Source organism: Carassius gibelio, chromosome B4, assembly GCF_023724105.1.
Source record: "Carassius gibelio isolate Cgi1373 ecotype wild population from Czech Republic chromosome B4, carGib1.2-hapl.c, whole genome shotgun sequence".
Taxonomy (NCBI): Eukaryota; Metazoa; Chordata; class Actinopteri; order Cypriniformes; family Cyprinidae; genus Carassius; species Carassius gibelio.
In genome coordinates, this window is record NC_068399.1 from 16,663,082 (window position 1) to 16,688,746 (window position 25,665).

Sequence of the window (25,665 nt, forward strand, 5' to 3'; positions counted from 1 at the left end):
GTGAGACGAGGGGTTTCAGTAAAAATCACAACATGATTTAAAAAAAAAACATTGTATGTACAATGCATAAAAATAAAGTACACCAGTTTTGGGACATGCTATTAATTATTTTTTATGGTAATATAAGTAATATTATAAGCTAAATGAATGCCTATAATATACATTATATTTGGCGATATTTTAATACCTTTAAATTGTCTAAATCTTTCACATTATTTTTAGATATACATAGGCTACTGTTTTATAAAAAAAAACTAACAGAATTTATATAAATGTAAATATTAATATTCTTAAATAACAGTTTCTGTGGCTTATAAATGCAAAAAAAAAAAAAAATTATATATATATATATATATATATATATATATATATATATATATATATATATATATATATATATATATATATATATATATATATATATATATATATATATATATATATATCTGTATGGTTTATGTACCACAAGGGTGCAGCAGTAGCCTAACTAAAAAACTGCAGAAGTTCACAAAATCAAAACTGTTAAATATGAAGTTTGTCAGTAAAATTAATCCAAAAGAGTTGAGACCTGTTCCTGGCTATTCCATATTTTCTTTTGTGTTTGATAGTAAAATGTTTTTCATCATTAAATGTTCAAAACATCTAAATGTCGCACCAGGGCTCTAGATTTGTTGGTGTGTTGCACGGAAGTCATCTGCATCCTCCGAGCCGCTTTCACTTCCATCCACTTCACGAGTGAACGCGTCTGAGCGCAGTCGATCTCTGTGACAAGATCTCTAAACTTCAGCTGCTCGTCACATGTGCAAGATGAGAAGAAGACACTTACTTGGAATACTTGTACTTTTGAAATATTGCATTTGCGGTGATGTGCAGGACTTTGATGGAGACATTAAGGACTTTGTAGTTAGTAAGAGTAAGTTGTTTGTTCTTACTGACCATCGACTTCATCAGATGAGACACGATCTATATGAGGAGAAGAGGAAAGACATCACTAATGCCCCTGACCTGAACAGAGTCAACATTCTGGTGCCTTATGACGTGAACAGCACCCTGATAACGTGTGGGACTTTAAAAGAAGGATATTGTGAAGTTCTTGATATAAATAATATTACAAACAGTATTTACTATGAAAGTAATATTTTGATAGGACCGAAACAGAATGATAAATATGTTGCCTTCATAGCCGGTACAAGTAGCAGTAGGTACATTTTAGTTGGGAAAAAGGACGACGATGCAAAAGCTGAAGATGCCAGGTATTCTGTTGTTGCCTTATGGAACACTTTATATTCTCAACCAGGAGGGATTTTCTCAAAAATAAGTCAAGGATCATATGCCATCATTCAAAGCACAGTGAGAGATGTGGAGTTTGTTGATGGATTCCAGAGAGTTTCGCCCTCAGAATCATATTTATTTCTCAACACAAAGACTGGCAATGAGAGGAAAGTGCTCGTCCTGAGGATGGACAGCTCTAAAGAGAAAAAGTCAGAAATCATCAAATCTCTGCAGGCTTCAACGATACGATGCTGCAGTGATAAAGTTCGTCCAGTGCTCGTCGCCAGCACCGTTATTCCATCAGTGAACGATGTTATTTGGGCAGGTGTGTTCAGTTCACAGAATCAGGAGGATCCGGAGAACAGCGCGCTGGCTCTGTACGACATCAGTAACGTTCGAGGCCAGGTCAAGGGTTTCTGCGCTTACAGTGAAAAGTTATGTGGTTCTGAGGTTGGAAATTGCATTCATACATGTTTTTAAATAAAATGACTGAGAACAGTATTTCACCTTATTGATGTTGAATGATAAACATGGTTGTACTATTCACTAAAGTCATCTAAAGTTAATGTTGTTTGTGTTTCAGAGTGATGGTGAACTTCAGCCGCTCTCTGTGGTGTTCAGGTACAGCTCAATGTCAGCAGTGGCAGCAATGAGGATTGAATCCTGGATTGTGCTGTTCATAGGAACCAATGATGGACAACTCATAAAGGTCTGCTTCACAACCATCTCACAAGTGCTTTTCTTTTTACTACTCTCACTGAGTTTTTTCTTTTAAGCACATGCCCGCCATTTCTATTTCCACATATAGCTAATTTTATGATTTTTTAAAATAAATTCTGCTTTTGAACTACTGCAGTCATGTTTCTTTAGCTAGTGTTGGACGAGAAATATAAAGGCTGTCTAAAAGTGCTGTTCAGATCTGATGATGTACGATCAGTGTTTCCCAGGATGCACTTTGATCCAGTAGATTCCAAACATATCTACATCGCTCTGAAACAACAGGTGAGGTTAAAAATGTGCAATTGAAACTGCAATTGAAACTGCAAATGTAGTAAAAAATATGGTAACACTTTAGAATAAGGTTCCATTAGTTAATTATAGTTAACTGCTTTCGTTAACATGAACTAAGCAAGAACAATCCTTCTACAGCATTTATAAGTCTTAGTTCATGTTAATTTCAACATTTACTAATACATTATTTAAATCAAAAGTTATGCTTGTTAACATTAGTTAATGCACTGTGAATTACCATGAACTAACAATGAATAACTGTATTTTCATTAACTAACATTAACGAAGATGAATAAATACAGTAATAAATGTATTATTCATTGTTTGTTCATGTTAATTAATACATTAACTAACATTAACTAATGGAACCTTATTCTAAAGTGTTACCAAAAATATTCTTGAAAATACTGAATAATAAATATTTTCTGTATATTGTGACATGCGTCCCGAGCGCTCGTCAGCGTCGCCCTGGCAACACACCGGAATCACCGGCACGAGCTCATCACGGGCTGAGCGGCCGCACCTGCAGCTCATCAAACGGTCGGAGTGGGCGGGGATTCCTCTCCGGGCGGTCCTCCCTCTCGCAGCGCGCCAGAACAGGGACAGAGAAACCGGGTTTTAGTGACAGCCTCAACCAACCACAGGGTAAAATGACAATAACAGAAGTCACTTACCCCTTTTGTGGCTGGGAGGCTGTCCCCAGTTTTCCTCCGTCCCAGTCTGGGTTCTCACGAACGTTTACAAGCGAGAGGGAGTGACGTCACCAGACGTTTCCCAACTGCGCTGTCTAGGCTCCGCCTTGCCCGCATTCTCCACCAGTGTCACGGGAGGAGCACAAGACAGACACAGTGGGCGTGGCGTCAGGCCTCGGAGAGGCTTTTATTAACAGAAATCATAAAACACAGGGAATAAAAGTGGCAAAAGGGGGAAAGTGTCCAAAATAACAGGGAATCTGGTGTCCTCGTCGTGTTGCGGGGTTTGTGTAGGTCGGGCAGTGTTCATCGAGGAAGAGTCCAGGCAAGGGGCGGAGTCCAGCGGCCGCACTCGCTCCCCTCCTCGGTCCGGGGCGCGAGGGGCGGCGGCTTCTCCTAGCGGCCGCGTCTCTCTCGTTGGCCGCGGCGCTGGTAGGGGATGGACGGCCCGGCATCCTGGCCCGTCGGCCGTGTATACGGGTGCGGTTCCCATCCGGATCGCGGGTCCGGCAGCTCACGTCTTGGTGGCGCGGGAGTCCCTCAACGCACCCTTCCTGGACCCACGAGGACACCAGTGTGCATGCACGGGGAAGAGACCGGTCTCCTGAGGAGAGGCGCGTTGGGCTTTTAAACAGCGGCGGTAATGAGGCTCCACTTCCTTCAGGTGTGCCCCATCACACGCCGCCAGCCCTGACTCGTCCAGCGCCCCCCCTCCTCTCACACACCCACTCCAGTCGGGAGCCTGGTGAAGGGCGGCGATTTAGGACGGGGTGCCGGTGATAATCAGGGAGGAGGCAGCTGACTCGTCACATTCCCCCTCCCAAGCGACATCCCCGTCCCCAGGGCGCCACCCACACGGGAGTGCTACCATCCTCAACCAGACTCCAAACGGTCGGAGTGGGCGGGGATTCCTCTCCGGGCGGTCCTCCCTCTCGCAGCGCGCCAGAACAGGGACAGAGAAACCGTGTTTTAGTGACAGCCTCAACCAACCACAGGGTAAAATGACAATAACAGACGTCACTTACCCCTTTTGTGGCTGGGAGGCTGTCCCCAGTTTTCCTCCGTCCCAGTCTGGGTTCTCACGAACGTTTACAAGCGAGAGGGAGTGACGTCACCAGACGTTTCCCAACTGCGCTGTCTAGGCTCCGCCTTGCCCGCATTCTCCACCAGTGTCACGCCTCCCGGACTGCGGTGGCCTCAAACATCCGAAGATACATCTCCACGTCATCATGCGACGTCATTCGTGGCATCAGCTGGACGGCTTGGACACGGGGGTCAGGCAGCGGCGTGCGGTGGGCGGCGGCGCGGAGGGCGGCGAGCTCACGTTCGCCGTCTCCTTGACGTGAGGCCATGTGCTCCACTATTTGTTGCTGGCGGATGCTCACCTCGGTGAGGTGTTTTAGCAGTTCTTCCATGCCGGGGGAGGAGCGGCCGCCTGTGAAAACAGAGCAGAAACAAATGACAGGGGGAACAAAAAGAAAACAGGAAAAAAAAAAAAACGGGTGGCTTTAACGGTCTCCTCAGGGGTCGGTTGTCGGTGTCCACCTCACACTCTTGCCCGCATTCTCCACCAGTGTCGCGGCCAACGAGAGAGACGCGGCCGCTAGGAGAAGCCGCCGCCCCTCGCGCCCCGGGCCGAGGAGGGGAGCGCGTGCGGCCGCCGGACTCCGCCCCTTGCCTGGACCCTTCCTCGATGAACACTGCCCGACCTACACAAACCCCGCAACACGACGAGGACACCAGATTCCCTGTTATTTTGGACACTTTCCCCCTTTTGCCACTTTTATTCCCTGTGTTTTATGATTTCTGTTAATAAAAGCCTCTCTGAGGCCTGACGCCACGCCCACTGTGTCTGTCTTGTGCTCCTCCCGTGACAATATATAATTTTAATTATAGAAAAATTACTCTAAAATAAATAAGTAAAAGTTGATCATGCTCTTTAGAAGCAAAGCAATAGTTTGCCTTATACTTTTGTTGAACCAAGATGTTTTTATCTGCCAAAAAATGCAATTCTCTTATGCCCCGCAGTTAAAGAACCACTAAATTAAACTAAGTTACTAAATCAGACACTATCCCTTACTGTGTGTTAGATCAAATCATCATACTTGTCTCTTCCTAAAGGTTTTTTTTTTCTGCTGTAGTTAAGAAGAGTGCCCATTGTTCAGTGTGGTAATTACAGCACTCTGAAAGACTGCAGAGCTGCTCAGGATCCTCTCTGTGGCTGGTGTGTGAACACTCACAGGTCAGCCTGCCTTTATCACATCACACATGATATCTACTGCAGGCTGCATCTATACTAAATGTGCCTGGTTGTAGACAAGCATGTTCATTTCTTATCATCTATATATATGTATACATATATATATATATATATATATATATATATATATATATATATATATATATATATATATATATATATATATATATACACATAATGAGCAGTGTGCAAACAATTCTAAAGTGAAATATTGGTTGATGATGTTTTTATCTACAGTAGATGTTCTGCTCAAGATGAATGCTCAAATACTTCATGGGTATCCATCCCCAAAAACTCTCTTGAGACAAAGCTGTTTTCTTTTCAGATGACAGAGAATTCTTCAAGAAAGGTAGACATCAATATATAAAAAATAAATTAACTGTCATTTGAAAAAATATTTAGAAGACAACTCTTTACCAACCATTTCCTTCATCTACACAGATTACTCTATATCTTTCCTTGAGTCTGGAGAGCACAGGAAATCCTGCCTTCTCATGTGCCTTCACTAAAGAAAGTGTAAACCTGTGTGATGGCTCTGATCTGTCTGCAGTCTTCCCAAACTGCTCCTGTAGTTTTTCTGACCAGATGCTCTATACTGGAGGTTGGTTCTCCTTCAAGGAAGTTGTACTCATACTCATACTCATACTCATACTCATAACATGTTTATAATCATAAACATTTGTTGGTAATCCGTTCAGGTTTAAAAGTCTCTGCTACTGTTACTGTTGAGGATCAGAAAATCACAGAGATGCTGACACTGAGGAACTGCTCCAGTATCACAGATCATTCAACAAATGCTTCTTATACACAGTGAGAAAATGGATCATCTAAAATAGTTTAAAAGACTTCTTTGAACTTTTGTTTCAATGGTATTAAAAACATGAATTAAATGCAGGTGTGTTCAGTGTGTATCATCTGGCTGTCACTGGTCCTCTTCCTCTCAGCGCTGTGATTGGACACTTGGACCTGGACCACAGTTAAACATAAAGGTGAGAAGATGCTGTGTAACCTATAATCCAGTGTTTCAGTATATGTGTATAGGGAAAAAAGTGTACCTTCATACGTTTAAATCAATTCATTGTTGATAGTCGAACTTTTGTTGAGTTGAAGTACATGACCTGCTCTTCCTCTACTCTTTAGGATGCATGTAAACATCTGCTCTCTGAGATGGACGACAATGTAAGTGTCATACTGATTATGTGCCCAACTTTACAGAATAGGAATATTGTATGTTCCTATTTCAAAAGAATATGATTTACCAAGAGGCCAAGGATTTTATTTACCCATTTGAGGAAGAATTTGTCATATTTATCATTCTTTTTAAATTATGTATAATGTATTATTTGTTGATATTTCCAATATATTTAATCAATGTTTATTTATGGTGGTAATAATAATTATATAATATCTTTTTTAATTAACTTCTGTTGTTTAGTTTATATTCAATTTTGTCTTGTTTCGTAACTGGGTGAAACCTTTGTTATCCGGTAGAAGCCAGAGATTTTGTCTCTGGAGCCGAACAAGGTTTCTTTCCATGGCAGAAACAGAGTTTTACTGAGAGGAAGGAACCTGGAATCTGTTACTAAAATCCTTATTAAAGGGGATCTGGACTGCATTCCTAAAGAGTGAGATTCTGTGTGTTTGTGTTTAGTGGTACATAGATGAATGTGTGTTGACTGAGATAACTGACACTGTATATCTGTGCATGAATGTTTCTCTTTAGATCTCCAGTGTTTGATCGATCCAGTGACACTTTATGGTTCCACATTCCTCCCAGTGAAACTAAAGGAACAGTAAAAGTGTGTGTTGTTACTCCTGACGACCGTTGTCATGGAAACAGCATCATCACTTACGGTTCTCAGCCCAACTGCACTGGAGTACAGCCCACAGTCAGCTGGAACAGGTCAGACCATTTCAGACCACCGTCTGATGAGCTTCTATATCTCATCAACACCTTAAAGGGTTAGTTCACCCAAAAATGAAAATTAGGCTGTTGACTGACTTCTTTCAGACGACTCCAGTCAGAGTTACATAAAAAAAATTCCTTGCTGTTCCAAGCTCTTTTTTTGTGTATTTCTTATTAGTGACCGTTGTTGTTGTTTTTTTTTATCTCTCCGCTGTGTTTCTGCGTGCATCACTTCTGAGCAGCGCATGCCCAAAGCCGAACTCATACGTCATCCGCCCAGAAATGCTTCCTTTTACAAACGTGAGCGCAAGACAGATTAAAGTGATTATTACATTTTGAATATGGATATTTTTCAAACAAAAACCCAGCAGTTTGCTACAGCAGGCCTTTTTTCCACCCAACAGAGTTTCCCTTTATGGATGGGTGCTTTTTATTGAACTTCTTTTGGACGAAAGCACTGCAACACCCAGTGACTGCTTGGAATAGCTAGGGCAAATTTTATATTACTCCGACTGGATTCGTCTGAAAGGAGAAAGTCATATACACCTAGGATGCCTCTGGGGTGATTTAAACACAATCAAATTTTCTTTTTTGGGTGAACAAACGCTTTAAGGTGACAATGCTCATTTTAAAATGTCATAAAGAACATTTTAATCACAAAAGTTGAGAGAACACTGTTATTGTGGAAAAATAAGATATGCAATGATCTGCAGAGAAATCTTTAGAACAGATGAAAAAACATGTTAGAACAAATTAAATGCAGAAATGAGTCATTAGGTCATTTCCTGCATGTTTTGTTATGTTTCTGAGATCTGCAGTTTTGTCTTGCTTAAACTGTTAAAAGTTTAGTCAGAGCAACCTGGTTTCTGACAGCCATGCTTTTTAAAATATTTTTGGTGGGTTTCACCTCCATTGCTTGTAGAAATGTGTGGTATTGTGTGTCTGTGTGCGTGCAAAAGCTACGTATGCAAAAATAAGTGGGGGAATTCAAATGTAAGTAAATAAATAGTTGAATGAATGAATAAAAAATAAATGTATTATCATGTATAACTGGCTGAAGATGTTTTAATCTCTACATTCAGCGGTGAAAGGAAGATTCATGTTCAGGGCCACAATCTGGAAGGAGTGGAGTCAGTTACTGTCCTTCCCTCTAATAAAGTGTGGGATACACAATACAACACAAGCTCAAGGGTAAGATGTCTTTATTATTTCTGCAGTTGCTCACAGAACTACATAGAGGTCAGCTATTTATAATTTCAGAGTCTTTAAACGTCCATTACCTTATTGACCTCCAAGCTTTTATGATGCCTAAACATTTACATCATAAACAAGTTTTTTTTAAATATTAATTTTAAATAAAGTATTACAGAATTCTAATATTTAAACATATTTAAATATTGATTTTAATCATTTTAATATTCATTTTCAGTTAACATGAAGCTAATTATCAGCTCATGTCAGAATGTTAATATCGACTGAAGACTTTAATTGTATTCACATTATACATGCAGCTTTAAATGTCCCATGAATTAATGTCATATCTTCATTGTCTCTCTTTCTCAGGATGTGTGGTTTCACTCACCCCCCCATGATGGTGGTCAGTTTAGATTGCTGTTAAATGTTGGGAACTCCACTTTGAACTGTGCAGGTTTTTTCTCCTACAAGCCTGATCCAGAATTCACTGGATTCACCATCTTACAGGTGGCCAACAATCTACAGGTGAACATTCAGGTGAGTTTAGTGATAAAGAGTTTAACTCCAGTCTACAGTCTGCATTTTTGGCATTCAGTAAATTCAGTAAATATTATGTTTCTGCACGAGTATGTGAAAATCACAGCCTCCAAACCATCCCACACTCTCTGTTTCTCAGAAAAAGAAGGATGATCTGAATTTGAGCATCAGTGAGTTGAATGTAACTGGTGTACATAAAGATAAGCCGTATCAGTGTCTTTTGGACAGGATTGAGTCCAATGCTGTTATCTGTACAATCAGAGGAGAATCAGGAGCAGTCACTGCATTAGACTCCCTCACTGTGAGTTTAAATATTCATTTTTTTTAATGCAAATTGTCAGAAAATATGGGAAATTATTTCTGACCCTTTTTTCTTACATACAAAATTCCTTCTTTTACTATAATTTTCAGGTAAAAATTGGGAGATTTACTAAAAACCTTGAGTCTCAAAATAGTTCACTATATTTTCTCATTCTTGCTGCATTGATCCTGCTCATAATTCTGGGTACTGCTGGTAAGTGATTTTAGATTTTTGTCACATATTTTCACAAAAGTCCTACAGCTAATAATGTATGTGTTTGCTCCTCTGTCTAGTTGGATTCATTATTCACCGTAAGAGCCAGAGAAAAATGAACGAGAGGATGAACAAGCAACTGGAAATGCTGGAAAGCAACATCAGAAGGGACATAAGACAAGGTTGGTCCTCTTTGAAATGCTGGTCTTTGTGGTGTTTGCAAGCATCAGTACTGCTCATACTGATGGTTAGTGTTATGAACACACAACTTACCCTAAATAGACAACTTTGGTGAGTAACTCCTTCCGCACATTTGTACACAGGACAGAAATGATGCTTCAAATCATGTGGCAGTTACTTTTCTTAGCAATATGCATGGCAGTCAAAAACATTTTTAACAACTTACTTAGACTGAAAAAGGTTCACAAGCAATATGCAATATTTTTTGAGCTTGTAAACAACTTCAAAAAAACAACCACAGGTAACATAGGTTATGTAAGTAGGGCATACCGCAGTAAACATGTCATTACTCCCTTACATGCTCATATTGCTGCCATACTATACAGAAATGTTTCATGTCTTGTTGTGTGTGATTGCATTATGCTTATATGTTTGTTGTGTTGACAGGCTTTGTTGAATTGCAAACAGAAAAATCTGATTTAATTGATAATGTTGGAGCTATACCCTTCCTGGATTACAAGCACTTTGCCTCAAAAATCTTCTTTCCTGAGGTAGAAAATCTGTCTTGAATTCCCTTTGTAGGCCTACAGTACTTGTAGAGTTGCTCTTAATGTTTGTTTGTTTAATATACATTCTGTCATTTTCACTAGGCTGGTCCTCTGGCAGCACTCGTGATCAGAGACATTGGCCAGGTAAGATGCTGCAGTGTCTTTAGCAGTATATATCATCACATTGTACAAAACTAAATGTGTTGTCTCTGTGTTTTTTATGGTCAGGACTCTGAGCAGACCGCTATAGATGAGAAATGTCAGGCCTTTGCTGAGCTGATCAGAGATAAGCAGTTTCTCAGTTGTTTCGTGCATGCATTAGAGGAACAGAAAAACTTCAGCATAAGAGACAAGTGAGTCAGAGACATGTAAATGTATATATTTAGCAGGCCTTTTTGTCCAAAGCGAGTTACAAAAGAGGAAGAAGATTGCTTTGAATATATTCTCACCTCAGTTTGAAGATGACTTGATAAACCATGTCAAAGGCCATTAATGTTTATTTTGAGACCTTGGCTTGATGCCTGTTGCTTAGAATTCTAAACAGATAATGTTTTGTGGTTTTTTTAGTATACCAGATCTTCTTCTTCGAAGGGACTCATAATTTTCTACCCTGAAAATGAACACCAGAATTACTGTAAACACAGATATTTGTTTGATAATGTACATGTTAGAGTTAGAGTATCTCTTATTCATGAAGACCTATATTCCATGAAACCCGACAAGCATGTAGATAAAAGATTAAACAAGAATAGCAAGCATTGCAAAGGCAAAGAAATAAGTGGTAATATATATATGAAAAATGCATACATTTAACAAAAAAAAAACAAACAAAAAAACATATTAAATTTTATAGATGATCAGTTGCTAAGAAAGTATCAAATATTAATAATAAAACAAAATGAATTAAATGAAGAAAAGAAAAGAAAAGAGAGCAATTTATTGGCTTGAAAGTTTTGCATTAATTTTTTTACTTTTTCAAAGCATGAATATTCAAAATTAAAATAAAATGAACATAATACAAGAAATTGCAACATTCTGTACATACAATATTACACAAAATAAATGAATGAATGAAGCTGTGATTGGTTTCTATTAGCTAACAGATGCGTAACTGCCAGTAACACTATGTTTATACTTGTATTTCTTCTGTTGTTTATAACTTTATATCTCTTTTGATCTCCCTATCTGTTCCTCTTCCTCTTAGATGTACAGTGGCATCTCTGTTGACTCTGGCCCTTCATGGAGACCTGCTTTATCTCACAGAGGTCATGGAGGATCTTCTGCAGACTCTGATGGACCAGTCCAGCAATGCAAATCCCAAACTTCTCCTGCGCCGCACAGAGTCCATAGTGGAGAAGCTTCTTACCAACTGGATGTCAGTCTGTCTGTACGGCTTCCTCAGGGTCGGTCCATACATCTGCTCTGTTGTGGATTTAGAAAGCACACGTTCTCTTCAGCTACTTAAATATATGCTTCCTCCATAGGAATCAGTAGGACAGCCTCTCTTCCTGTTGGTGTCAGCTTTGACTCAGCAAATCTCCAAAGGGCCAGTGGATTCAGTGACGGAGAAGGCTCTGTACACTCTTAGCGAGGACTGGCTTCTCTGCCAAGCACAGGACTTTGAGGCCTTGGTCAGTATTTCCTCTTTTACTATCTCTTTTATGCAAATGAGGAAGTATTTGCAAAAAAAAAAGTACAAGTACTGACTTTAGAAATACCTTTCGGTATTTTGCAAGCTACATTGATATTTAAAAATATTCCCCATTTTAATCAAAAACACCAAATATTTTCTTTCCTGCACTAACTGTTTAAAAGTTGGATGCAATTAAGAAAAAAAAAAAATTGAAAGAAGTCTCGTATGCTCCTGAAGGCTGCATTTATTTGATCTTAAACACAGTAATTTAGTCAAATATTATTACACTTTAAAATAACTTTATTAATATGTTTTAAAATATAATTTATTCCTGTGATTATATATCTTTTTATATATGTGAAAACCGTGACAAATGATACAGAACTCTTTGATGAACGGAAGTTCAAAAGAGCAGAAGTTTCTCGCTAGATGTGTTGCATTAGTTGCACAGAAGCTTCTGCTTTTATCCTGTTGTCATGTCCATCCTTAAACTACAGGAAGGCATCCTGTAGATCTGTTGTGCAACATTTCTCGCACAAGTGCTTCTGGCATCATTTTCCGACAGTTGGGTTAATTTCCTATTTTTTCTTATTTCTTCTTTTCTTATGTGTAGGAGTCATTGTTAAAAGGATAGTTCATGCAAAAATGAATTTTTCGTCATCAATTACTAATAGTTGTTCCAAATGTGTTTGAGTTCTTTCCTCTGTGGAACATTAATAAGATATTTCTAAGAATGTTGGTAACCAAAAGGTTGCTTGTCCCCGTTGATTTCCATAGTGTAGAAAATATATTGAAGTCTGTTTTGGCCAAAAACCTATTTTTTTTTAAATATCTTCTTTTCTGTTTGGCAGAAGAAAGAAATTCATACAGATTTGGAACAAGCTGAGGGTTGGCAAATGATAAAAGAATTTTAATTTTTGGGTGAGCTAACGTAATCTTTAATGTTGGGCCATATAGAATTACATTTATAATTTTTTTGTTTCCAATCATTTATTGTTCCTGATTCCTTCCTGATGTGCAGTTCTCATATTGAGTGTGGTTGGATGGTTGGTTTTTAGCAGTTCTTTTGCTCATAAACACGCTTGCATCAACAAGAAACCATGAAAGATAAATGATAGTTTGTGGACAGAATCATGTGACAAGGCCATCTTCCCCACAAAATCACCAGCAGGCTCTCACGGTTAGACTAGTGTGACTGCTGTACTTCTGCATTTTGCTTTTTTGCAGTGATATCAGTCCTGCAAGCCTTCCTCTCACAAAACTGGACTGTACCTGTATTGCCAAGCCAGAAAATGCCATTTCTCCAAAGGAAGATATTTGTGTCAAAAGATGGTCCAATATTAAAAGGGCCATATGATTTTGCTAAAAAGAACCTTATTTGGTGTATTTGGTGTAATGCAATGTGTTTATGTGGTTTAAGTAAAAAAAAAAGATATTTTCCACATAATGTACATTATTGTTTCTCCTCTATTCCCCGCCTTTATGAAAAGCATTGGTTTTTACAAAGTTCATCAGTTTGTTACATACTGTATGTAAACTTACATATGTACGTCCCTACATAAAATGCGTTGATCTAATTATTTGGGTTGAACTGTCCTGGAACAGTGTTGTAAATACAACTTGACCACTGATTTTTAGTTGTGTCCTCTTTTGGAAGGCCAAACAAAGTATTTTCATTTTCACAATGAAACAGCATCTCTACAACATGGCGGCAGCAACAATACTACAGCGAGAATCAAAGTTAAAATTACACCTTCTTTCTTTGCGTGAACATTTGGGTGGTGTTATGCAAATCTGACATAGACATGTGGGGGTATGTAAGAAGGAGCTGTTTTAGGAGGGCTTGGTTGACTCCTAACTTTTATATAGAATATCTCTTTGGGTTTGAGACTTTAGTCTTTGCAACTTTAGGGAACTTATCTATTCACTAACAGCTTGTAACACTCCTAAGAGAAAGGGAAACATGAAATTGCATCATATGACCCCTTTAATAGTTTAAATTGTATTCTGCTGCTTTACAGGAAATTACAGTGGCAAAAAAAGAAGTAGTATTTAAACAGGCATAGTCTTATGCAATTGTGGATTTTTTTAAACTGCCATTCCAATTTAAGTCGATACAGCATTTTTAGAAATCCGACTCAGCGTTATGCAAAAACAGATGAATTTTTGCAGTTAATCTCAATCAAACTGCAGCTGAAAGACATTATGAGTGGATTTGATCATTTTTTTTCCCCTTTCGTAATATATTGTAACTCTCTGAAATTGAACATTCAGTATGTTTTGAAGAAGATTACTGGTCATTTATTTATTTTGAGCTCTTTATGTGCTTTACTGTTTGCTTCTCCATGCATTCTCATAAAAAAAGATAGATAGATAGATAGATAGATAGATAGATAGATAGATAGATAGATTTTCTTGGGTTGTTTAATTGTTTGGTTTATGTTTTCACCCCTTTAGAAACTGAATGTGGTGTTTGCGGTGGGGACTGAAGGAGAGGTCAGTGAATCCTTAGAGGTCAACGCACTGACCTGTGACACAATACAACAGGTCAAAGAGAAAATCTTGCAGACCTTCCAGCGCAAGTTTGGTTTCCCCTTCCAGCAGAGCAGGGATATAGAAATTGGTTAGTAGACTCCCTACTCTTCACTCTCTTACTGTTGATGATCATAATATTTCATAAAGCTTCCTTATAGATCCTTCGTCTGTTTTTAATACGTGTTTCAGGTTGCCAGTTGCAATATCCACCAAACTGATTTCTGTTTGAATTCTCTGTTATGTTGTGCACTCACAGAATACGAAAAGGAAGGAAGGTTTGTCATGCTACAGGAAGTCGATGGGTCCTCAGAGGTTCGAGGACAAGTTACTATGCTGAACACTCTGAAACATTATCAGGTGAGTGCATGAAAATATAAAAACTGAGTAAACATCTTTTTTTAGAAGTAAACTTTATTCTAAGCAAACAGATAACTGATGAAAACAAAAATCCCACATGGGCCATATATAGAGATGAGAATAAAATACAGGCTTAGGGTTTTGAGGTAAGGTTTGTTCACACCGAGAACGACAACTATAAAAAGAACTTTTAATCATCACCAATAACATTCTGTTTATTATGAGCACATTGTCATGATTGCCTATGGGGAGGAGCAAGGAACGAAGAGAACACAGGAGAATCCCAATCAACAGTCTTTTACAGTTTTTATCAGTTGCTTTGGTACATTTCTTGAATCATCCTTGACATTTGCAGTAAGTGTAAGTGCAGTAAGTGCATTTCTCAAAACAACTCCTACAAATATCAAGACATCATGGATTTCCTGCAAAAGCCAGTCTCTTGCTCAAAATCCTTAGTTATTCTCTCAAGAATAAATATATGTGTCAATGAACATATCAGTGCCATCAGAATGACAAGTCCTTGTGTCATAGTTCATGGATAAGACTTAGTCATGTTGTTAATACAACAGTGTACTCTGGAGGGATGTTCTGATGTAAACTATGGCTACAGTTTTGATAACTTTTTTTGTAAATTGTAGGTTACACCCCAGGGTATGTGGGAGTTTGATTGCAAGAGACTTCAGGATTCACATTTACACTTTTACTGTTTGTACTGCAATTTGTTGACAGATCATGTCATTGCGATAGAGCAAGGGAAAGACAGCACTGCATTGCACAAAGAAAAGAAAAGTAGAAATGTGAAAATGGGACAATCTCTTTAGGGAAAACTGTACATGCAGTGCATCCATGGCAGCCAGAAGGGCCATCAACAGTATGTATGTGGCTGGCGATCTTATACTTTTTATTTCCACACTGAGAAAAATTCCCCAATGGGGTTAATGATTGAAGAGTAGGGTGGGAGGAACTCCATCAGCATCCTGTTGTGGGCTGCAAACAATTTCCTGATGATGTTGAAGCGATGGAAACTGACGTTATGCCAAACGATCATGTACTTTGGCAGGTCATCTCCAATCTGAACCCAACCCCACACTTTTGTTCAGGAGAAATTAACCAATTCAGGACAGATTTAGAAAAAAAAGTCTTATGGAATTATATAGAAATATTTACATATTTTGACAACTTGTTCAACCATTTTGCATGTAAAGACTGCAATGAACTAATATGTTGTGAGTAGTGAGACTATTCAACAAAGACCCATTATAATACATGTTGATCAACAGGACATAAGCGATTGATAATGTAGTAAAGAGCAGAGAATTGTACGTAATCATTTGCATGGATGTGCCAAAGCATTTGCAACTTGTTCAAAGAAATGAGAAACTGATTTTTTGGTGTGCACAAGTGACAGTATGATGTGAAGATTGCAGAGGTAGTTTTGCAATTTTCAATTTCTGATCTGAGAAATGTACCAAAGCGACTTAGAAAAACGGTAATAATTCAAACAGGGGAACAAAATATGGGCACGATCAGACACGGGAGAAACTGAGTTACGGGAAGAACATGGGGAGGAAAACAAACACACTGACAGTCCATGGGCATGACACACATACTGAAGTTGTTTGCTGCTTTAAAGGGATCATGAACTGAGAAATCAATATATAAGAGGTCATTGCACTATAAAAACATCATGTAAGTTTCAGAACTCAAAAGTTTCTTGTTATTCTAAAAACAGCTTATTGAAGCCAATTTGCCAAAATGACAGTTTGTGGAATGTGCCACTTTATGACATAACAGTATTGTTAACACCACCTCTGCAAAAGAAGATCAACAACACCCACCGATTCACACACACATAATGTAGTAGGTGAATAACAACACACTAAAAAATGTTGGGTTTAAAATAACCCAACCTGTAACCCAACACCTTCCAATCTGTGTGAAGTATTGAAATGCAGAAGGCTGCACTTCTTATGCATGCCATTCATTTCAAAAGTACAAATTTACACACTACTGTAAGTAATGTATTGATTCAAAGAGACTGGATTTTATTCACAGTTACCCTTTTTACTAGTAAAAAACACACATTGCAAAGTTACTGTGATATAGAAAAGAAAAAGAAATATGGGCACAAAGGCGAAAATAGAAAATTACAAAGGCAAACACAGGAAACCCACCTCAGACATTGTAAGGCCATGATGGACAACATGGTCCACTGTGTTTCATCTGATATGCACCTATATCCTTGGCCTCTTCTTCCTTTTCCTCTGTTTTGCCTTTGCAATCTTCCAACATGCATCCTTTCTCCTCTCAGCTGTTGATCCTGATCATTTCCTAGAAGTTCATTGAATGTTAAAATTTGTAACTCCTGTGTCGTCCTCTGTATATATGTGACCCTGACCCACAAAACCTTAAGTGTCTTAAGTGTAAATTTTTATAATTTTTTTTTTAGATTTATGCATCATCTGAAAGCTAAATAAATCAACTTTCCATTTATTGTATGTATGGTTTATTAGGATCAGACAGTATTTGGCCGAGATACAACTATTTGAAAATCTGGAATCTGAGGGTGCAAAAAAATCGTTTTGATATCTTTACACTTGGAAATTGACTAAATTTACTTAATATCCTAATGATTTTTGGCATAAAAGAAAAATCTATAATTTTGACCCAGGTTCCTGAGATGCACCTTTGAGCTATTTCTGAGAAGTGGTTTGTATTTGGCATGATCTACATTCCTCTTCATTTGTGAAAGTCAAGATTCACCTCCACAATTCATGGCAAATTTACCAACAAAAATCTAATAGAAATGTGTAGAAAATATGATTTTGAGCAACATGACATTATCAACTGATAATGTTGGAAACCGCAGTTGTAAATGTACATAATACATTGCATGAATATTCACAATAAATTGCACCAAAGCAACAGCCAAGTATGGTGACCCATACTCAGAATTCATGCTCTGCATTTAACCCATCTAAAGTGCACACACACACAGCAGTGAACACACACACCCCGTGAACACACACCCGGAGCAGTGGGCAGCCATTTATGCTGCGGCGCCCAGGGAGAAGTAGGGGGTTCAGTGCCTTGCTCAAGGGCACCTCAGTCGTGGTATTGCCAGCCTGAGACTCAAATCCACAACCTAAGGGTTAGGAAACAAACTCTCTAACCACTAAGCCACAACTCCAAAATGTGTAAGAAACCACCCAGAACACCCCAGCAGCCGCATAACAACACCTTTAAAACAGTGACAAAAAGAAATGACCCATCACATATGCTTTAGAAACTGTAAAAATGTAGTTCAGATAGAAATAGCATAGAACAGAAATGTCTTGTTCAGTATTCTTATGTTCTCTGTTAGCTTTATTCAAGGTGCTTGAGATTGACCTTTCACTTGCAAAGCTTGTATCACAAGCCCAAATAAACCCAGATTATGCTAAACTGTTGTGCAAACCCATAATACACTCATGAACTGCTGCAGTACACAGTAGTTATTTTCTTCATTTTTCCAGAGTTTCTGTTTTTAAATGTGTGTTTCCATCCAGGTTGGAGATGGATCATGCATTAAAGTTATCACAACAAAAGTGCATGCACCACTGAGGTCTCAGAGCAGTGTAAAGGGTGAGTCACAATCCTCCCATCATCCACAAACTGAAACAATGCCATCACAATCAATACATTTTGGGTGGTTTATTTTGGTTGTTACTACTTTATTATTGTACTTCAAATAGATTTGCATTTTTTGAGTGTTAACAACATATAAATATTAGAAGTTCACTACAAACAGCCATACAGCTAACCACAATACAGTTTGCTCTCCAAACACCCCACCCAATCTGCAAAACAGTCAGTACTGCAACACATAATGTGGGTGTTCTGAAGAAGAAAAAAAAAGTCTTTATGTAACACATTGCATCTAGATATGATCTGTACTCTGTTAGATCACCTGAGAGAAATTAAATAAAGGGAAAGTTCAGCCACGATAGGACGATCCTCTCATCATTTACTCGTTACTCATCATTTACCCTCATCATTTTCAAAACCTGTAGGACTTTCTTTCTCCTTGTAACATGCAAGAATTAGTTTCTCAGAATGTTCAAGCTTAATTTCCATACAATTAAAAGGAATATAGCAGCTGTAAAGAAATAAGTGTTTTTTGGAGTTTGACAGCCACTGGTCCCCCAACTAATTTCTCTTTTTGGAAGAGAGCAGCGTTAAAAGTCTGTTAAACATCACTTTTTGTTTTCCACCCACAAAATAAAGTCATGTGGGTTTGAAATGACTTGATGATGAGAAGATAATTCGAATATTACATTTTTTTGAGGTGACCTATCCCTTCCATTGAACTTGTTTGAACTAGAGCTATTAACAAAGAGCTTAAAATCGAAGGCAGAATTCTCAAACTACAAGGATGAAATTTGCCATTGAGTGAAGGAAGTGGTGGTATCGGTTGTCTCTGTCTCTGTATACCACATGATACATCTGTCGGTGGAGTCTCTTTTCCTGTATATGTACCACATACAGTTTCTGGCAGCCTTTGATAACTTTCATGAAGTTATTGATATATTTACATCTTATACATGTTAACAGATCAGTCATTGTTGTACAGTACATTTAGTATGAATATAAATTAATCCATGACATTTCAGTTTGAGTGTATATTAGTGATCAATGGTCTGTTTGTAGTCTAATTATGTTGTTTAATGTCAGACAAGCGTCCAAGATGTCGAAATGTTTGTATTTTCACATCTGGTTATGTTTGCATGTGTTTTTAATGCTATATGTTGGAGTGCATCTGCTTTATGCAAATTTGGGTGCTGACATGTGCCAAATTTAGTTCCACTCAGTAGAGATTCAGTACTGTAACACATCCTATCTGATGCGTCAAACAATAAAGATTGTTGGGCCAGTATTGGCTTGACGTTGCTTATTTACTCATCATTGTGCTGTTTTGTTTGACAGATGATAAGAACTTCGCTGTCAAGTACTTCCATCTGGTGAGTTGCTATAGTGCATGTGTACTTCTGTACAGTGTTTGTTTTGCTGTGTCCTTCTCATTGCATTGACACAACTAAAGATCAGGGTTACTATTGAGATATCATGTGTTAGATCTATGCTATTGCGTTCACACTGATGTGAAGGGAATGTGGGTGTGTGTGATACTTTCAGTTTTGCCAGGTTCTTCCTGTTTAAATGAGAGGAAGCTGTGTGTTGTTGATATTGTTCACCAAGCATTGTGCCTCTTCTTATAATGAGGCATAATAACCTAAACAATTTCTATTAGAACCACTGTGAGTATATAAAAGAAGACATTGTTGTAAAATAGCATGGATTATATATTGTAAAAACAGTAATTTTGAACTTTTTTTATCTCACAATTTGGAATTCTATTTCTTGATTTGCGAGTTCTTGACATCTTGCAATTCAGACTTTATCAGAATTGTTAGATAAATTAACAGTTTCAAGAAATACTGTAAAAGTCAGAACTGTGAGATGAAAAAAAGTCCCAATTACCCTTTATATTCCATGGCAGAAATAAACTTTCATGTGTTTCACATGTGTAAGAGGGAAAAGCAAACAAAAACATTAAAATATACAGTCCAGTACACATTCTTACCCAAATATTTAAATAGTTCAAATATTTTATAAGAGATTTTTCAATACTTTTTGAGTTGCTGTTGTTGCAGAGGTGGAGGCTTTACACTACATTTAAAGTTTGAAATATTGGGTTCATTTCTGTCATGCTGTGTTTAAGCATTTTTTAGAAAAAAATATAAGACATATCTGTGATTTGGGTATGGGGTAAGCCTGTGTGAAAATAAAATGTAAGCATTTTAGAAACGTGCTAATTTTTTATTGTGTGAAAACGACATGAATTGTGTTAAAGGCATGATCACAACAGAGTGATGTTGTGCTAATTGTGTTTAGTGTTTTGAAAATGTGACTACAGATTGGACAAAAGGATGTTAGCAATAAAAATGATATGATACATTATATGAAAGACAATTTCAAATACACATAGTAACAGGACTTTTTGATTGGTCTAGGTCGATCCAGACATCGACAATGACCTGAGCAAACACCCAGAGAAAAAAGCTCTAAAGTTCAAAGAGATGTACCTTACCAAGCTGCTCTCCACTAAGGTGAGAATAACTGACACACAGAAGCTTTTTATTATAAACTCTATATTGTCTAGATACAATAGATAGATAGATGGATGGATGGATGGATGGATGGATGGACGGACAGAGAGAAAGACAGACAGACAGACAGACAGACAGATAGATAGATAGATAGATAGATAGATAGATAGATAGATAGATAGATAGATAGATAGATAGATAGATAGATAGATAGATGGACGGACAGATGGACAGATAGATAGATAGATGGATGGACAGATGGATGGATGGACGGATGGATGGATGGACGGATTGATAGATGGATGGACTGATGGATGGACAGATAGATAGATAGACGGATGGATGGACGGATAGATAGATAGATGGATAGAAGGATAGATGGATGGATGGATGGATGGATGGATGGATGGACGGATAGATAGATAGATAGATAGATAGATAGATAGATAGATAGATAGATAGATAGATAGATAGATAGATGGATAGATGGATGGATGGATGGATGGATGGATGGATGGATGGATGGACGGATAGATAGACAGAGAGAGAGAGAGAGAGAGAGAGAGAGAGAGTATGTACACAATATATATATATATATGACACATGTGCTCATTGTGTCCACCAGGTAGCAGTCCATTCTTTTGTGGAGAATCTGTTCAGGAGTATCTGGGGATTGCCCAACAACAGGGCCCCAATGGCCATCAAGTACTTTTTTGACTTCCTGGATGTACAAGCCGAGAGAAAGAAAATCTCAGATCCAGATGTTCTCCACATCTGGAAAACAAACAGGTGCTGGATAACACACTTTCACTGAAGTACACTTCGCACAGCTCCGCAATCAGCTGCACAGACAGCTGAATATCTTTCCAGATTTATTAGCGTTCATATGTTCATGCACAACTAAAATTGATTTTCTAACCTCCCAATCAGCCTTCCACTTCGTTTCTGGGTGAACATCCTGAAGAACCCTGACTTTGTGTTCAGCGACTTGGAAAAGACGCCACACCTGGACGGCTGTCTGTCCGTCATCGCTCAGGCCTTCATGGACTCCTTCTCCCTAGTCGAGCAACACCTGGACAAGGTAACCACTGAACCCTAACATGGAGAGCTGCGAGTATCACAGAGATTACTGACTCCCTTTTTCTCCCACAGCATTCACCAACCAATAAACTGCTCTATGGCAAAGACATCCCTCGGTACAAACAGGAAGTGAAGTCGTACTACAAGTTAGTGAGGGACCAGCCTTCTATCAGCAGCCAAGAGTTGAAAATATTTCTTCAAGGGGAGTCAAAGGTACAATATGTCAGACATTACCTATAAATAAAACAAAGTGTATTGATAGGCAGATGATTGTATGGAAAAATGCCTAAATGTTATTTTCCCATGTTCATCAGAAACATCGAAATGAGTTCAATGAATCTGTGGCTCTGCGAGAACTCTGCAAATACATGCTCCGCTACTTCAGCAAGGTACGACTCTTGCATTCACATCGCACATCGACTCTTTTGTGCATTTGTGGCAGTTTCACAGAACATTTTCACAGGATTTTCAGGCACATCAAAGCCACCGAAATTCAATAAAGGAAACTTATTTTACCACTCTTCATGACATGTAACAAACACTTTCACATCCTGTTTTACTTCAAAACCTGTTTTGAAAGGAGATTTGATACTGTGTCGAAATCATCTGAAAGTTGGGTGGTCAGGAATGCTGGAAGTATTCAGATTTAGCAAAGTAATTATACAACAGCATGACTTTTTCTTTTTCAAACTCGGTCACTACAGGTTTCCCAGAAGCTGGAACAGACAGGCGCCCCTGATAAATTAAAAGAGGACATGCAAAACGTGAAGTCGCTATTTGAAAACATGAAGCGAGGAGGTTGGAGTTGAAATCCCTGGTTTTGTTATTCATATGCGTATTTACACTGCATTTGGTTTATTTTAAGCTGGACAGTAAACTGGATGCACCTCCATCATAAAGACTGACAGCATAATCATACATATATTAGAAAAGACAGATTCACTGCTGTTTGTTAGACATTATAGAGACCAAGTGAATGTAATGTATATTGATGAATTTCAGGGTTTGAGAGGAGCTCGTTGTTGAGTTTATATTGGAGTAACACTGAAATGTCTATATAATGTATCTCAAACCCATTACTTGCAAACCTTGATGATTTAAATGGTTTGATTAGATTTTTCTCCATGCTTTCTAAATTGTATATTATTTTACTGCAGTATTTGCCTCTAAAGCATTTATCTGCCAGTTCAAGCGTGTCATATTTTCTGAAATCCTTTGAAAATGGACTAAACGAATTATTTGTGTAATCTGCATAATTATTCAACTGTCCTGGTCTGCACCATATTAATATGTGTGTGGTTCTATGTAAAGAGATGTTTCTATCAGTGTGATCACTGTTAATCTGTGTTCCTTTGTCGCCCTCTATTGGTTATATGGGTTATTACTTATCATATGAAAGCTTGCATTAATAGATTTCGAGACAAGGACGTTTGTTTGTTTGTTTGTCTGTCTGTTTGTTTGTTTGTTTGTTGTTTCAGGGCAGAAAATATGTATTAATGAATTACATTATCCACAAGGAGTAACATTCAGAACTATATCACCAAACAAAAAATTATAAGTGAAATTGCCAGTATGTTTTAAAATGCAAATGTATATATATATATATATATATATATATATATATATATATATATATATATATATATATATATTTTTTTTTTTTTTTTTTTTTTTATCTAATGTAACACTTAGGATGTATTGGCAGATGTTGAGTTTACTATTTGCCCATTTCTGTTTATGAGTATATCCAATTAATAATAAATTAATTAATTAAAACTGTAGTATTTTGATCAGTGTTTATTCATTTTTTTAATGTATAGGAAAATAAGAGCTCAACAAAGATTAAATTTCATACCATAAAAATGGCTCAAATTATATTATTAATCTAAAACATATCTAATCCCATACCTAAATCTAGAATAACAAATAGGCTAAACAAACAATACACACCATAATAATTCCATATTCCACAATAATATTAATAATTTTTTTTTATATTTACTAAATTATGTTTGATTTTATGGATAGCTTTATAAATATAATATACATAATTAAAGGGATATTATTATGCTCAGAACAATATTAAAATAAATCATCCTTTTTAATTAATATGTATATAGCCTATTTATTTTTCTTTCTTTTAAACTGAAGGCAGAAACAAAAAAGCATTCCACAACAAACTTTTTTTCTTCTTACAATTTAAAAGATGTAATAATACAAACAAATTACATAATAAAACAATAAACAACATAAACAATGGAAATAAACTGAAACACTTGCTTGTGTATATAGTTAATTTTATATAGTTTAATAAATATATTGTATTCAAGACATTGTTTTATTGATACACAATAATATTATCTAATGTAAAGAATAATTTAACCTTTACTAAATATGTATATATATTATTGCAAAACAAGAAAAGTAACACAAAATCAGTTAAATTCATAATAGCATCACAGGAACAAACAGGAAGGAGGGGAGAAACTACAGGGGATAGCTGACAAGAAATTTCCATAAAAAAAATACATATTTTTTTATTATTATATGTGCATATTACAAAAATAAACGCCATGACATAGTGTGACGTAAATTTCAAGACCGATTATTATTGGCTGATCGGATTTGGGCGAGCCTAATTATCATGGGGTGCTCCTGCGCATGCGCGTTCATCCACCGACGCGTCACACAGTCAACATGGACCCGACGGTGAAGCGGTAGCGACGGACGCCTCTACGAGTCATGTTTATATTCTCCCATTACGACGTTTCATTATTCAGAGGAAAACACTCCGGTTGACCGGAGTACACCTATAATGTACAGCTTCGAAAATCTGCCGCCCGTCCGTGGATAAGTGATTGATGAGATACCGGTCATGGCTGGATTGATCAAGAAACAGATCCTGAAACATCTCTCCAGGTCAGAGCTGATCCCTTCCTGACGGGCTTTACATACATACCGCTGCTCCATTAACACGAATCATGGTTTAAAGGCTGAGATGAGTCCTGCTGATGTGTCTGGGCTGGATGACATGCTGATGGGTCATAACTGGGCTTTGACAGCTTGCCAGACAAAATGCTGTTGCACTGGGTTGATGTCAAAACACACTTTGGGTTTCATGTCTCCAAGCCAAACGAGTCTTTCTGCTCTCATCTTAGTGTAGTTTTTTTGTGGGTCAGTGGGCTAGAGAGCGTGCTTTTTGGCTTGAAATAATATAAATATATATATACACACACACACACACATACACATATTTCCTCTGCTTTGGAAACCACCCCTCATTTCCTTCAGACAGGTTAGATCATTGGTATGATTTAAGTGGATTCATGACATTCCATGACAGACTGAACCCATTTTTAGCCCTGTGGTGTATCTGGTTGACACTTAAAGGTCAGTTAATCAAGAAACAGTCTAGTAGGATGCCACGTAAACCAAGAATGTATGAATTTGGCATCTTAACGTTGGCTTGTAAAAGTTTTCCACATGCATGTTTTAGATATAAGTGATGATTCATGATTCATCCATGCATATTTCATTTTTAATTTTAATTTTTTTTCCCAGCATTTTAAATTTTAAATGCCATAACCGGATCTCCCAGGTGAAAACATTAGACTTTTCTGTGGTGATGTATGCAGGACTTCTCAAGTCATTTACTTAAACGTATTTGCTGCTAGCTCACATTCACCTGCCTCCATCAACACCCAGTGTTTCGACCTGCCCAACATTTTTTATTTTCTGATATGCCATTATACTTTGACATATGTACATATATGTACATCAAAACACAAAAGAAAATTCTG

At 37.6% G+C, this 25,665-nt stretch overlaps 2 protein-coding genes across 13 annotated transcripts in view; both read left to right on the forward strand.

The window, feature by feature from the left end:
• The first annotated feature begins 708 nt into the window (after positions 1-708).
• LOC127956514 (plexin-C1) lies at positions 709-23,495 on the forward strand. 2 transcript variants are annotated; one of them, XM_052554489.1, is made up of 31 exons: positions 709-1,722; positions 1,856-1,981; positions 2,143-2,274; positions 5,117-5,217; positions 5,473-5,584; positions 5,677-5,836; positions 5,934-6,045; positions 6,131-6,224; positions 6,376-6,414; positions 6,727-6,860; positions 6,959-7,138; positions 8,224-8,332; positions 8,705-8,872; positions 9,012-9,173; positions 9,284-9,386; positions 9,467-9,568; positions 10,014-10,117; positions 10,217-10,258; positions 10,343-10,467; positions 11,319-11,517; positions 11,599-11,745; positions 14,205-14,370; positions 14,539-14,639; positions 18,188-18,263; positions 19,605-19,639; positions 20,690-20,785; positions 21,411-21,574; positions 21,716-21,866; positions 21,938-22,078; positions 22,180-22,254; positions 22,570-23,495. In XM_052554489.1, exons 1-31 carry the CDS (start codon positions 799-801, stop codon positions 22,672-22,674), a joined length of 4,485 nt encoding a protein of 1,494 aa, XP_052410449.1. In that variant the 5' UTR covers positions 709-798; the 3' UTR covers positions 22,675-23,495. The 2 variants fall into 2 exon arrangements, with proteins under 2 accessions (XP_052410449.1, XP_052410450.1); XM_052554490.1 differs by having other exon boundaries at positions 5,476-5,584.
• A 1,029-nt stretch (positions 23,496-24,524) lies between these two features.
• LOC127956519 (UHRF1-binding protein 1-like) overlaps positions 24,525-25,665 on the forward strand; it is a 33,238-nt gene continuing 32,097 nt past the window's right edge. For 3 of the 11 annotated variants that reach the window (XM_052554529.1, XM_052554530.1, XM_052554533.1), the window contains exon 1: positions 24,527-24,784. In XM_052554529.1, the coding sequence (XP_052410489.1) occupies positions 24,741-24,784 (44 nt within the window). In that variant the 5' untranslated portion in view covers positions 24,527-24,740. Of the gene's footprint in view, positions 24,785-25,665 lie in introns of all 11 variants that reach the window. The other 8 variants (XM_052554526.1, XM_052554527.1, XM_052554532.1 and 5 more) reach the window with 5 other exon arrangements.

Coding starts and splice junctions, on each gene's coding strand:
- LOC127956514 (XM_052554489.1), top strand. CDS start 799: ATGTGCAAGATGAGAAGAAGACACTTACTTGGAATACTTGTACTTTTG. Junction 6,046..6,130: donor ACAAATGCTTCTTATACACA/GTGAGAAAATGG, acceptor AATTAAATGCAG/GTGTGTTCAGTGTGTATCAT. Junction 22,255..22,569: donor TGCTCCGCTACTTCAGCAAG/GTACGACTCTTG, acceptor CGGTCACTACAG/GTTTCCCAGAAGCTGGAACA.